The sequence below is a fragment of the Oncorhynchus nerka genome, linkage group LG1, assembly GCF_034236695.1.
Source record: "Oncorhynchus nerka isolate Pitt River linkage group LG1, Oner_Uvic_2.0, whole genome shotgun sequence".
Classification (NCBI taxonomy): domain Eukaryota; kingdom Metazoa; phylum Chordata; class Actinopteri; order Salmoniformes; family Salmonidae; genus Oncorhynchus; species Oncorhynchus nerka.
This window is the reverse complement of record NC_088396.1, coordinates 31061166-31075933: the sequence shown is the minus strand read 5'-3', so window position 1 is coordinate 31075933 and position 14768 is coordinate 31061166. Positions and strand designations below refer to the sequence as shown.

Here is a 14768-nt window from a genome sequence, read left to right as displayed (position 1 = left end):
GGCAAGTCAGTTAAAGAACAAATTCGAATTTTAAAAAGACGGCCTTCCCCTGCCAAACCCTCCCCTAACCGGGACGTCACTGGGCCAATTGTGCGCCGCCCTATGGAACAGCCCAACGCGCTATGAAAGTTTCTCATAATATTTTTTTCTTTTTCTTTTTACAACGGAAGCATAATCGTAATATGTACATTTGAATTAGGCTACAGTAATATATATATAACAGTAATAGCCTAATTCAAACTTTTTCAAAATCAATGTTAGGCAAGAATACAATTCCCTTGGAGCAAATAGAAAATGTATTAGGCTACTGCCATCTATGCGAATTATCCCACTATGTAACCTATATATGTTATAACATTTCATTAGTTTGTTTTTATGTGGTTCGTTGATTTATTTACATTTTCCAGATTTCCACAATATTGTGCAAGGTGGATCACCCGTTCGTTCTGTATTACGAAATGTTTTTTCAATTGACACTGGTTGTCCGCTCAGACGCTCCATAGTTGTGTCCTTCAAGTGACAGCGGCATCATGGCAAATGCTGGTAGCAGGGTATCTATTGAAGGAGAAACTATGCGATATGCTGAATACAATTCTCAATCTAAAATCAGGAGTGAAACAGAAATCGACAAAAGACTTGTAAGTATATTTTGTTGTTTGAATTTTTGGTGGATAACAATCGCTGGTTATTTCACAGGCCTGCAGCTAAGATAGCTAGCTAGCTAATGCCAGAACCTTCTATTTACTAGCAATTAGCTGGTGGATAGTTACAGTACTAGCAACAGAAGGTTGGTTGTGTCATCACGGTGATGAATCTAGCGATCGCCAGTAACATGAATGTCATATAACAGGCTGTGATGTAATCAGTCGGCTGAGTGACTCAGGCTTGCAATGAAAACTGCGTTCATTTTTGTTGTTGTTGTTGACTGGTGGAAAAAGTACCCAATTGTCATACTTGAATAAAAGTCAATATACCTTAATAGAAAATGACTCAAGTAAAAGTCACCCAGTAAAATAGTACTTGAGTAAAAGTCTAAAATTATACAGAAGTATCAAAAGTAAAAGTAGAATTCCTTATATTAAGCAAACCAGTCCGCACCATTTCATTATTTACATGTTATTTACGGATAGCCAAGTGCACACTCAGACAACTTACAAACGAAGCTTGTGTGTTTAGTTTGTCTGCCAGATCAGAGGGAGTAGGGATGACCAGGGATGTTCTCTTGAGAAGTGCGCGAATTTAACAATTTTCCAGTCCTAAGTATTAAAAAGATTTGTAGTGAATACTTTTGTGTGTCAGGCATAATGTATGGAGTAAAAAGTACATGATTTTCTCTAGGAATATAGTAAAAGTATAAGTTGTCAAAAATATAAGTAGTAAAGTACAGATACCCCCTAAAAACTACTTAAGTAAATCTTTCAAGTATTTTTACTTAAGTATTTTACACCACTGTTGACTGATGGATTGTTGTATTGATATTGTTCTGTATCTTCAGGGTGGTACTCTGATAGCGGTTGGCCTTGGTGTTGCTGCTGCAGGCTTTGCAGGTAAGAAATAGTATAATACACACACACACACACACACACACCTTGCTACAGTTTGTATGCCAGATAATGTGATATAACCAAAGATTTTTGGTGTTAATTACAAGTTTGCCCATACAAACCGCTGCCATAAATTCTTTAACTAACCTGGTATTGGCGATAATCACTTCGTTCTCGAACGGCTCGATTCAGTCTTATGTAGAAAATTTGATTTTTTAATTTAAAAAAAAAAACTTTCGATAAAAGTAGAGACCCGGAGCTAGAAAATGGTATATCATACACTACAGTTGAGGAACAGTGGGTAAGTAATTCTGCTTTGAAAGTTGATAAACTTGTAACCACACTTTTGCGAAAATGGCCCTTGAATGTTTTTGTAAACCTACTGGAGAGTTCTTTTTTGTCTACAGCCATTTATCAGTGTTCACACCCTCTTAAGCCTTAGCCCCACCCATCTCTTTAAGGATATACATGTGTTAAACAGTGCGTATGGTAGTGTACTAAACAACCAAATATTTCAAGACTAAAGTGTGGTTAATACTACGTCTATCGACATGTCTGTAGACAGTTGTCGCAGTGACATCATGAACATTCTATAGTCATCCGACATCAAACTTGTCGATAAAAAAGACGCTGCATGACATCAGCAGCCTGGTGGTCCAAAATGGCATCACTGCTGTACCACACCAATAAACCCATCCGTTATAAAAATTAATTTAGTATATGTCAGTCTAACAAACCAGGCAACTAAAGGCAACTTTGTAAACAATGTTTTTGTTCATTTCTAGCTTGTTAGCTAACGTTAAGTTAGCTGGCTAGCCAGTTCAAATAATGACCATATCAGAGCTGAAACATCTTAACTTTATCTTATTTACAAGTTAATGATGAGCTAATTACAGAAAATAATTTACTGTTGTGAGAGTGATGAAATAAACGCAGGGCATTCTAGAATGTGAGAATTTTAGAACTTGGACACTCTCATTGGCCTAATGTTATATGCTAATTTTACTTTGGTGCAGGTCATGTTGTGCTTTACATTACCATCTCTGGTAAACACATAATTTCAAATAAAATCAACATTTATTTGTCACATGCACAGGATACAGAAGGCGTAAACAGTACAGTGAAATCGTTACTTGCATAGGAGTCTTTTGTTTAGACATGTAGCTAGTTAAACAATGAACCATAATCCCAACTCATAACGTTACTACCATGCTTAAATCTGCAGGTAGCTAAAGCTAACCAACTCGATTAAATGTTAGCTAGCTAACATTAGGCTAGAACTAGCAAAGCAAATGGCTTTCTGAGATACAAATACAGTTGAAGTCGGAAGTTTACATACACCTTAGCCAAATACATTTAAACTCAGTTTCACTTTTCCGGACATTTAATCCTAGTAAAAAAATTCCATGTCTTCGATCCATTAGGATCACCACTTTATGTTAAGAATGTGAAATGTCAGAATAATAGTAGAGAAGGATTTAATTAAGCTTTTATTTCTTTCATCACATTCCCAGTGGGTCAGAAGTTTACATGCACTCAATTAGTATTTGGTAGCATTGCCTTTAAATTGTTTAACTTGGGTCAAACGTGTCGGGTAGCCTTCCACAAGCTTCCCACAATAAGTTGGGAGAATTTTGGCCCATTCCTGCTGACAGAGCTGGTGTAACAGTGTCAGGTTTGTAGGCCTCCTTGCTCGCACACACTTTTTCAGTTCTGCCCACAAATGTTCTATAGGATTGAGGTCAGTGCTTTGTGATGGCCATCTTGACTTTGTTGTCCTTAAGCCATTTTGCCACATCTTTGGAAGTATGCTTGGGGTCATTGTCCATTTGGAAGACCCATTTGCGACCAAGCTTTAACTTCCTGACTGATGTCTTAAGATTTTGTTTCAATATACCCACATAATTTTCTTTCCTCATGACGCCATCTATTTTGTGAAGTGCACCAGTCCCTCCTGCAGCAAAGCACCCCCACAACATGATGCTGCCACCCCCGTGCTTTACGGTTGGGATGGTGTTCTTCGGCTTGCAAGCCTCCCCTTTTTCCTCCAAACATAACGATGGTCATTATGGCCAAACAGTTCTATTTTTGTTTCATCAGACCAGAGGACATTTCTCCAAAAAGTATGAGCTTTGTCCCCATGTGCAGTTGCAAACCGTAGTCTGTCTTTTTTTAATGGTGGTTTTTGAGCAGTGGCTTCTTCCTTGCTGAGCGGCCTTTCAGATTATGTCAGTATAGGACTCGTTTTACTGTGGATATAGATAATTTTGTACCTGTTTCCTCCAGCATCTTCACAAGGTCCTTTGCTGCTGTTCTGGGATTGATTTGCACTTTTCGCACCCAAGTATGTTAATCTCTAGGAGACAGAACGCGTCTCCTTCCTGAGCGGTTTGACAGCTGTGTGGTCCCGTGGTGTTTATACTTAAGTACAATTGTTTGTACAGATGAATGTGGTTGTTCAGGCGTTTGGAAATTGCTCCCAAGGATGAACCAGACTTGTGGAGGTCTACAATTGTTTTCAGGTCTTGGCTGATTTCTTTAGATTTTTCCATGGTGTCAAGCAAAGTGGCACTGAGTTTGAAGGTAGGTATTGACATACATCCACAGGTACACCTCCATTTGACTCAAATGATGTCAATTAGCCTATCAGAACCTTCTAAAGCCATGACATCATTTTCTGGAATTTCCCAAGCTGTTTAAAGGCACAGTCAACTTGGTGTATGTAAACTTCTGACCCACTGGAATTGTGATAAAGTGAATTATAAGTGAAATGATCTGTCTGGAAACAATTGTTGGAAAAATTACTTGTCATGCGCAAAGTAGATGTCCTAACCGACTTGCCAAAACTATGGTTTGTGAACAAGAAATTTGTAGAGTGGTTTAAAAATGAGTTAATGACTCCAACCAAAATTAGAAATGTATAATATCTGAACATGTAAGCTAGTCTCTTACCCATATACATGGATGAACACTTCTCCCTCTGTCACAGATGCCATGGTTGCCCTTAGTTTGAAGATGTAATCCGGAGACAGGTGTTTTATGCAACAGCCTTCTGTGTGTTCACTTTGACTCCCTCCTCGTATTTGTAATCAGAATTTTCTTAATCTCCTTAGCTATCAAACTCTGCGATCAAACTCTGGGCATTCCACTGATTTTAAAACTCGGTCACCTTCTTCTGTGACAACAACACTTGATCACCATTTCATATGACTGTCTGGTTCAAAGAAAATGTTTTTACCTAAGTCAGAGATTTCCTCATTGCCTGATTAATTTTCAGAGTCAGCATGGCACGATTGTCCTCCAGAACAGTGGTTCTCATCCAGGTCCTGGGGATCCAAAGGGGTGCACATTCTTTGTTTTTGCCCAAGCACTACACACCTGCTTCAAATCATCAAAGCCATTTGATGAGTTGATCATTTGAATCAGCTGTGTAGTGCTGCTGCAAAAACAAAAATGTGCAGCCCTTTGGGTCCCCAGGACCAAGATTGAGAACCAGTGCTCTAGAAAGTGGAGAGCATTAGCAACACCTTTGCAATTCTTTGTGATATCTTTCAAAAAAGTCGCATTAGAAAGGCTTACCAACGCATTCTGAGCAGCTCATGCATGTTATAGACAGAAGCATGCTACATGGCAGACCAATCCGAACTCCTCTCTCGGCATGTCCAGCCCATCAATAACTTCAGCAAATCATGGCTAGCAGGAAGGTCATAATTTAACAATTTTATTTGCATGTACAGATGGCATACAACTTTTTGTTATCAAAGCTCATGAAAGTTCACATGTTCCAGAAGCCATTTCTACCCCAAAAAATGCATTTAGATTTTTTTTTAAATGCTTACTTTCAAATGTCTCGCCTGTGAAGTCATGACGTGCAACAAATGCCTAGTTTCCTGAAACAAGTCACAAATGTCAGTGTACTGTTGCAGGTGGCAAATCCATGTTTTGTAACGCAAGACAGTTCGTCACCATCTTAGCTGCCCACATCTAGCATTTCACAGCATTTTGCAGGAACTAGTTGTTTCTATGCAACACTACACATATGCAAGAGGCATATCTCACTTGATACAAAACATGGATTTATTATCTTTCTGAGTTTTCTCTGGTGTTTGTAGAACCACCTGCAACTATACACATGTATAAGATAAGTTTTTCCAGAATCGAGATCGAAGAGAGTACCGCCAATACCAAGTTAGTTGAAGAATTTATTGTAGCGGTTTGTATGGACAAACCTGTAACGTCCAGTAATGGACACCAAAGATCTTTGTACGCCAGATAATGTGAAATAACCTATCACACATTCATGTGATTTAGAAAGTTGGATGTCTTACAAAACAGTATATTCCTGTAATTTTATACAGTGATAGTACAGATATCATGTTGCAGAGCGCAGCAGTGAATAGGCACTATGCCATTATCCGCATTGGTACAAGAGTGTCAGTCAGCACAGCTGTTTTGTACAGTGGTTAATAGTAAGGCAGTGTGTGGTCTGCCAGTTGCCACAGAGTTCGGGTAATGTGAGGTCAGTGTTAGTTGTCGTGGCGGCTTTTAGGAACAGCACAGTCTAATTATCCTCTCAATGTAAATGGAAAGGCCAGCAGCAGGCCATCCATGCACGTGCGTGTGTGCGGTCCCTTCATAGTTGATGGACTTTCAGCTTTGTAGTTTTAGGAAAACAGAACTTCCAGGCAGCCTGGAGGTGGAGTAGTGGATTTACACCGCCCACTCAGAACATGTCAGTCACCAGGTTATAAATAATGCGCTGATTACTCCCTGAGCTTAGCAGCATGGCTCTCATACATGACTGAGTGGTTTTGTGTTTTTCTCTTAGAAACCAGCTCCTCCAGAGGGGTTTCTGCTAACTTCTTGTGTGTGTGGACTTTATAAACAGAGAATGTTTGGCAGGGTATAGATGCTGACTGGCTCTATGTGGGTTTGGAGAGTGACTGCAGCTTACCAACACAAACACTGACCCAGTACACACTGATGATACACACATACACACACACACTCCGATACATGTTACTCATAGAAGACCAGTCCTTATAGCCTTTAGCCGTGCCCTTATCCTACTCATCCTCTGTTCGTCTGGTGATGTAGAGGTTAATCCAGGACCTGCAGTGCCTAGCTCCACTCCTACTCCCAGGTGCTCTCATTAGTTGACTTCTGAAACAGTAAAAGCCTTGGTTTCATGCCTGTTAACATCAGAAGCCTCATTCCTAAGTTTTTTTTATTCACTGCTTTAGCACACTCCGCCAACCCTGATGTCCTAGCCGTGTCTGAATATTCTGAAATTTCCATCCCCAACTACAACATTTCCCGCCAAGATAGAATTGCCAAAGGGGGTGGAGTTAGCCTACAGAGTTCTGTCATACTATCCAGGTCTGTGCCCAAACACACTTTTTAAAAATCCACCTGTCCAGAATTAAGTCTCTCACTGTTGCCGCTTGTTATAGACCCCCCTCAGCCCCCAGCTGTGCCCTGGACACCATATGTGAATTATTTGCCCCCCATTTATCTTCAGAGTTTGTACTCTTAGGTGACCTAAACTGGGATATGTTTAACACCCCAGCCATCCTACAGTCTAAACTAGATGCCCTCAATCTCACACAAATTATCAAGGAACCTACCAGGTACAACCCTAATTCCTTGAACACGGGCACCCTCATAGATATCATCCTGATCAACCTACCCTCTAAATACACTTCTGCTGTCTTCAACCAGGATCACTGCCTTAGGAACCAATATACTCAGGCAGTTAGGAAAGCAAAGGCTAGCTATTTCAAACAGAAATTTGCATTCTGTAGCATAAACACCAAAAAGTTCTGGGACACTAAGTTCCATGGAGAATAAGAGCACCTCCTCCCAGCTTCCCACTGCACTGAGGCTAGGAAACACTGTCACCACCGATAAATCTATGATAATTGAGAATTTCAATAAGCATTTTTTTGACAGCTGGCCATGCTTTCCACCTGGCTACCCCTACCACAGTCAACAGCTCTGCACCCCCCACAGCAACTTGCCCAAGCCTCCCCATTTCTCCTTCACCCAAATCCAGATAGCTGATGTCCTGAAAGAGCTGCAAAATCTGGACCCCTACAAATCAGCTGGGCTAGACAATCTGGACCCTCTCTTTTCTAAAATTATACCCCTATTACTAGCCTATTCAAACTCTCTTTCGTATCGTCTGAGATCCCTAGGGATTGGAAAGCTGCCGCGGTCAGGCCCCTCTTCAAAGGGGGAGACACTCTAGACCCAAACTGTTGTAGACCTATATCCATCCTGCCCTGCCTTTCTAAAATCTTCCAAAGCCGAGTTAACCTCTCTGAGCACGGAACCGGGTAGCGGGCTGAAATTCCACAACATACGGTGATCGCTACATAAATAGTCATATTAAACATTCATGAAAATACAAGTGTCTCACATGTATCGAAAGCCTACAATCTTGCTAATTCCAACTGCGTTGTCAGATTTTCTTTACTGCGAAAGAATACGATGTGATTATCTGAGTATAGAGCCCCATTAAAAAAAACTATTTCATCCAGCACAGGCGTAACATAATCACAAACTGCATTAAAATAAATAGTTTACCTTTGACGATCTTCATCTGTTTGCAATCCCAATGCTCATTGTTACACAATGAATGATCTTTTGTTTGATACAATCCGTTTTTATAGCCTAACACAAAAGATTTTGTGAACCGCTTGTGTCGTGAATTCCGTCTCATTCCATTTTCGACGACACATTCCAGGTAAATAACCCACACAGAACATGACTTTTCCAGTCATGTTTGGTTTCATTGCAATCAACTGGTTTGTTTGTTACACAACCAAACCTGATGGGCCATTTCGCGGGACGTATTGACTGAAAGAAACCGATTTGAAGACAACAAGTAATGACATCACTGTGCACCAATGATATGACCACTGTTTCGTTGATTGACTGTAATTTTAACCCAATGACCACTGATCGTCTTTAAATCTAGCTGGGTAGATAGCCAATGAGCTGAGGTAAGCGGCAATATGCAATGGTTGTGTGTTGGAAGACCAACCCATGTCGTAAACTCAAGCGTAAAGAGAGTCATTCGCTATTGAAGTTTTATTCCGGAAGGAGCTCCGCATTTTACGCACAGCGCAGATTCAGCTGTTTATATATCAATCAGTATGGCGACTAAGTCAGGGAAAGTTAAATCTAAGTCTAGATATACAGATGTACACACAATATTAGAAGAAATTGATCGGAAAAGTGAGACAGAGATTGTTGTAGGACGATTCATTTAGCGATTCCCAAGTGGAGGAATATTTTTTGAACGGAGAGGACACCGTTGTAGCCACTGTGTATAATCTGTAACGTGCCTGCAGAAGAGGAACAATGTCACCGTTTTGGACTGGTAATATAAAATATTATTTGTGAAATGAAATAGCCTATTTGAGGCTGTTGAGGGGAGGGCAGGCCCACAACAATGGCCAAAGTGAAATGGAGACAGTAGATACAGCTGGTATGTTGTAATATAATAAAGACAGTAGATCTAGCTGGTCTGTCATAATATAATAGAGACAGTAGATGTAGCAGGTCTATAATAATATATTCAACCTTATGTTCCCTGTACTGTGTGTGTGTGTGTGTTAGAATGCCATTTTGGCATTTTGTATATAGTTATTTCTTTCAAAATGTATACCTTCACCAATTTGGCCACTTGGGTACATTTGGGCTACTTGTGTGGGACACCTGGGTGACTTCATGATAAATGTTATGTAGCACACTCATTTTGGAAGTTATCATTCTGAAACTTTGCACAAGTACTGTTGCCCTCTTGTGTTTTTCACTGAAATTGTCCCCATCATCCTATCTGAATGTTTGTTTTATCTTGTTCATTTTAAAGATGATAATAGAACAATAAAAATAGAAAACGTGTGTTTTCTTTCAAATGGTACCAAGAATATGCATATCCTTATTTCTGGGCCAGAGCTACAGGCAGTTAGATTTGGGTATGTCTTCAGGCGGAAATTGAAAAAAGTAGGGGGGTAGCTCTCAAACAGATCACCGACCATTTCGAATCCCACTGTACCTTCTACGCTAATGCAATCTGGTTTCCAAGCTGGTCATGGGTGCACCTCAGCCACACTCAAGGTCCTAAACGATATCATAACCTTCATCAATAAAAAAAAACAATACTGTGCAGCCGTCTTCATCGACCTGGCCAAGGCTTTCGACTCTGTCAATCGCCGCATTCTTAGTGGCAGAATCAACAGCCTTGGTTTCTCAAATGACTGCCTCGCCTGGTTCTCCAACTACTTCTCAGGCAGAGTTCAGTGTGTGAAATCGGAGGGCCTGTTGTCCAGACCTCTGGCTGTCTCTATGGGAGTGCCACAGGGTTCAATTCTCGGGCCGACTCTTTTCTCTGTATACATCAATGATGTCGCTCTTGCTGCTGGTGATTCTCTGATCCACCTCTACGCAGACAACACCATTCTTTATACTTCTGTCTCTTCTTTGGACACAGTATTAACAAACCTCCAGATGAGTTTCAATCCCATACAACACTCCTTCCTTGGCCTCCAACTGCTCTCAAATGCAAGTAAAACTAAATGCATGATCTTCAACCGAACCGCCTAGCATTACTACTCTGGACGGTTCTGACTTAGAATATGTGGAGAACTACAAATACCTAGGTGTCTGGTTAGACTGTAAACTCTCCTTCCAGACTCATATTAACCTCTCTGCGCACGGAACCCGGTAGCGGGCTGAAATCCGACAACATACAGTGATCGCTACATAAATAGTCATATTAAACATTCCTGAAAATACAAGTGCCTAGAATCTTGCTAATCTAACTGCGTTGTCAGATTTCAAAAAGGATTTACTGCTAAAGAATACGATGCGATTATCTGAGGATAGAGCCCCATAAAAAATAAAAAACTATTTCAACCAGCACCGGCGTAACAAACATATTATAAGAATCCAGCTTCAGTGATTTTTGTATCTCCCTCACTAACTTAAACATCAGCTGTCAGAGCAGCTTACTGATCATTGCACCTGTACACAGCCATCTGTAAATAGCCCACCCAACTACCTCATCCACATATTGTTCTTTTTTTTTTTGCTCCTTTGCACCCCAGTATCTCTACTTGTACATTCATCTTCTGCACGTCTATCACTCCAGTGTTAAATTGCTAAATTGTCATTATTTCACCACTATGGCCTATTTATTGCCCTACCTCCCTAATCTTACTACATTTGCACACACTATATATAGATTTTTCTATTGTGTTACTGACTGTACGTTTGTTTATTCCATGTGTAACTCTGTGTTGTTGTGTCACACTGCTTTGCTTTATCTTTGCCAGGTCGCAGTTGTAAATGAGAACTTGTTCTCAACTGGCTTACCTGGTTAAATAAAGGTGAAAAAAACGAATACAGGACAAGAACATAACTGTGGTGACCAGTAGAAAGGGGTCTGTTTGTGTAGGACAATAATGATGTACTGTGTTTCAGGTCGTTATGCCTTCCAGTTGTGGAAGCCTCTAGGACAAGTCCTGTCACAGACTGCTAAGAAGATGCCCACCTCTGTAAGTAACCCACTAACTTGGTTATGTGTTTCATCACAATCCTAAGTGGAGATGAAAACGTGTCTAACCATGTAGACCTATATGTTTGTTTTGAGCAACTTCTAATGAACTCCAACTGATTGTTAGTATGTCTTGGTACACTGTATTCTGAAACTATGCATGATCAACGATGACACCCGCTAGTTTTGCTGAAAACTCTCCCACCACGCTACAGACGCATATTTGCAAATCTGGGGGATTCATGAATTGCCCCATCAGATAGTCACCAAGCACCAATGTTTGTGGTATAGTACTTATTCCACTGACTGTCTGTAGGGTGGGTAGTTGGTGGACTGACTCATGGTCTTCAGTTTCCCCTGCTTCACCTGAGTTATGGCTCCACAGACCAAAGGCTCCCAGACAGGGTGATGCACCCACTGCCCTCTCTCTCTCGTGTGTGTGTGTGTGCGTGTGTGTGTGTGTGTGTGTGAAAATAAAGCAGTGTGTGACGTGAGATGGATGAGTGATCAGACCTCACACTGCGTGTGTCTGGCAGTTTCTCCCAGTGTGTACTGTGTGACAATGAGGCAGTGCTTGACCGAAGGGAGTTAATGAACCCTATGTACCACAGAATGCACTTCCACCCTTCTTACTCTAAGCATTTACACTAACATCTAAGCATATTACACTTTCAGTACTAACATCTCTTCTCTCTCCAGACCTTCTCAACACACTACTATAAAGGAGGGTTTGACCAGAAGATGACTAAGCGAGAAGCCAGCCTCATCCTTGGTATCAGGTAAGACTGGCGGAAGTGTGTGTCATGCTCGCCTGTTTGTGCGGGTGTGTACCCAATGTTTTATTTCAGTCTGTGTTCATGCTAAGGATGTGTTTGATTTCTCTGTGTCTTTGATGGGTTTATATTAGTCATCTTTCTTTTTGGTTTAGTTCAATTTCACACTGTCAATCAGGGAGAAGAGAGCAGAACACCTGAATAGTTTAGTGGTCAGAAGAACTCAATGTTCTTACTGCAACTTGTGAATGTGATTTGACCACTAGATGGTGCTGTAATCCTGTGCTAAATCTGTGTGTAGCCCTATTTTGTACATTCTTCTAATCCCAATCCTGTATCTCTCCCCCCTATAGCCCGACCAGCACCAAGTCCAAGTTGAGAGATGCCCACCGGAGGATCATGGTCCTCAACCACCCAGATAAAGGTCAGTTGACAGTTTAATCCCAATTTACTGGACATGAGAAAAAACAGATTGGAGACAACTGAGTTAATTATACAGTGATGATCTCCTATTACTGGTTCTTGTGTGAACAGCATATCACCTGTCTTTATTGAACCCATATACAAGGTGTTTTTCCCTGCGTCAGGCTTGTGCACTCGCCCCCTCTCCTCTATCAAGGTTAATGGCCTCCCTCGGTCTCCCTCTCCTGAGAGGTGTGTACACACACACACAGTCACGCTCATACACAGCAGCTAGTTTTACACACCCGTCCACAGTGTTTTTCCCTCTCCTGAGAGGAATACACACACACACACACACACACAGCGTGTAGTTTTTACTCAGTGTGAAATGAGAAATGGCCTGTGTGATTCCTCTCTGACTGGGCGATAAGGGCTGAGGTGACAGAGAGAGGGAGGAGTTAGAGAGGGGGACAAAGAATAAATAGGGGATGAAATATGGGGCTATAAGCTCTATAGGGTCACCTGTAGGAACATCCATCAATACTGTCATCCTTGGATATGGCTTTGTGTTCTGTTTCAGGAGGTAGCACAGTATCTATTATAGTTAATTTTCATGTGTTTGGTTACTGGGACATCGATGGAGAAGAGAGGGTAATAACCCACAGCTTCTCTGTCTGTCAGTCAGCCAGGTCTGGGCAGGAAAGAGTGGACCGATTCCTGGTCAGAGTAATGGATTGGAATGATTGGCTAATTACCTCTCATTATTTCCTGTATTTGAGCCAATAAGGTCCTGTGAGCAAGGTGACGCGATTTCAGAATTTCTATTTCTGCCTCTCTCGGCCTCTAGCCCTGTTTTTAGTGTCTTTCCTTCACTGTGAGTGTGCTGAAGGCCGTGCCAGGCCGGCTCTGTGTTTGTCAGTGACTGATTGGCAGACTAGTTGAGGCCTTCGTCAGGCCCTGCTCTCTGTCACTGCAAACAATAACACTCATTTATTACCCTAAACACACACATACAGTTCTGCTTCTGCTGACACAAAACACACCACCGGGGGGGGGGCAGTATACACACATGGCTACTAAGAAAGTGTTGTACACACACACACCTGTGCCCTCAGGCTGTCTTGGTAGTGTCACACAGCAGACTACTACTCCCAGGATGCTGTACTCATTGACCCTGTGAGCTGAGCAGACCACTCTGCCTCAGAACACACACAAATCTCTATCATGTGTTTTCTGAGCAGTGTGGTGGGGGTAGGAGACGAGGAGAGGAAGTCACTTTAGACTATTAGTATGCGACCCAACCTCAATTTGTGCTAGCTCAGCATACACCCATTTCCTGTGCTCCATAGTGATTAGTGTTCCACTGTGTGTTAAAGCACTATAAAAAGTGATTGGATGTGACTTAGACTGCTAATGACTGAGCCTACTGAAGTCCTCTACTCCAGACAGTAGATGTCACTGAGTTGTTGTTTTTTTCATGCCTGGGGAAACAGCTTGCATGCCATGTGTGGACTGTTTTATATTGTTCTTACCTGGAATGGATAGAGGGGTGAGAGAGATGGAATGGGGGGGGAACAATGGGAGGAAAAAAGAGGATTAAACAGACAGGCATTGATGAGAAGCGGATGTGTGTTCTCTCTCCAGGTGGATCTCCTTACATGGCTGCCAAGATCAACGAGGCCAAGGACCTGCTGGATAAAGACCAACGCCGCTGATAAAAAACTACAGCCCCCATCACCCCTCTGACCTCCTGGACTACAGTATACTACAGATCTATTTATTCCAGCCCTAAGACATTACCATCCCCAGAGACTATTCTGAAACATTTTTCCTGAACAAGGATATCTTTCAAGTTGAAGGTCGCCTGTATAGTTAACTTTACAAAAGTCAACATGTCAACTGTAGTCTGTCTGTAAATACACTGTACCATAAGATACAAGATAATAATATTCCATAGAATAAGAAATTCAAACCTTTCTGTTACCTTTTTATTCCTCTGTGTGGTAAAGACATTATGACCACTGTGAGATTAACAACACACTGTGACAGAGACCAAGCCTAGCTGAGCAGTGTGTGTGAATAACACGGTTAGTCATTTAACAAAGTTTGCTGAATAAAGCATTTTCTGTAATGGTAATCAATGACTCATTATTGTGTTTCTGTGATTAGTCCCTTTCCTCTGCGCTGAGATGCCATTGTAGTAAATGACTAACAGTGCTGCAGCATCTGATGAGAGAGGGAACATTGGGTAAGAGCTGTTTTTGAAGCTCCTGCAGTGAGCTGTGACACTTTACTTTAAGTGAGCCATTTCACCAGCAGCTTGCAGTAGGTTTTTCCACATATCTAGGAGGAAGGCTAGACAGCCATGTAATCTGCACCATGTTGCAAATGCCTTCATTCCAGCATGCTTTAGCTAGGCATCATTAAAAATCACCTCATTCTGGTAGAATGCAGTTCCCAACTGATGTTCCAGTGAACCATGTC

At 41.5% G+C, this 14768-nt stretch overlaps 1 protein-coding gene across 1 annotated transcript; it reads left to right on the top strand.

The window, feature by feature from the left end:
- The first annotated feature begins 490 nt into the window (after positions 1-490).
- Positions 491-14421, top strand: LOC115129070 (dnaJ homolog subfamily C member 15-like). Its single transcript, XM_029659219.2, has 6 exons — positions 491-638; positions 1496-1547; positions 11037-11110; positions 11809-11888; positions 12236-12306; positions 13929-14421. Exons 1-6 carry the CDS (start codon positions 531-533, stop codon positions 13997-13999), a joined length of 456 nt encoding a protein of 151 aa, XP_029515079.2. The 5' UTR covers positions 491-530; the 3' UTR covers positions 14000-14421.
- The last annotated feature ends 347 nt before the right edge of the window (positions 14422-14768 follow it).

Coding starts and splice junctions, on each gene's coding strand:
- LOC115129070 (XM_029659219.2), top strand. CDS start 531: ATGGCAAATGCTGGTAGCAGGGTATCTATTGAAGGAGAAACTATGCGA. Junction 639..1,495: donor CAGAAATCGACAAAAGACTT/GTAAGTATATTT, acceptor CTGTATCTTCAG/GGTGGTACTCTGATAGCGGT. Junction 12,307..13,928: donor CCTCAACCACCCAGATAAAG/GTCAGTTGACAG, acceptor TTCTCTCTCCAG/GTGGATCTCCTTACATGGCT.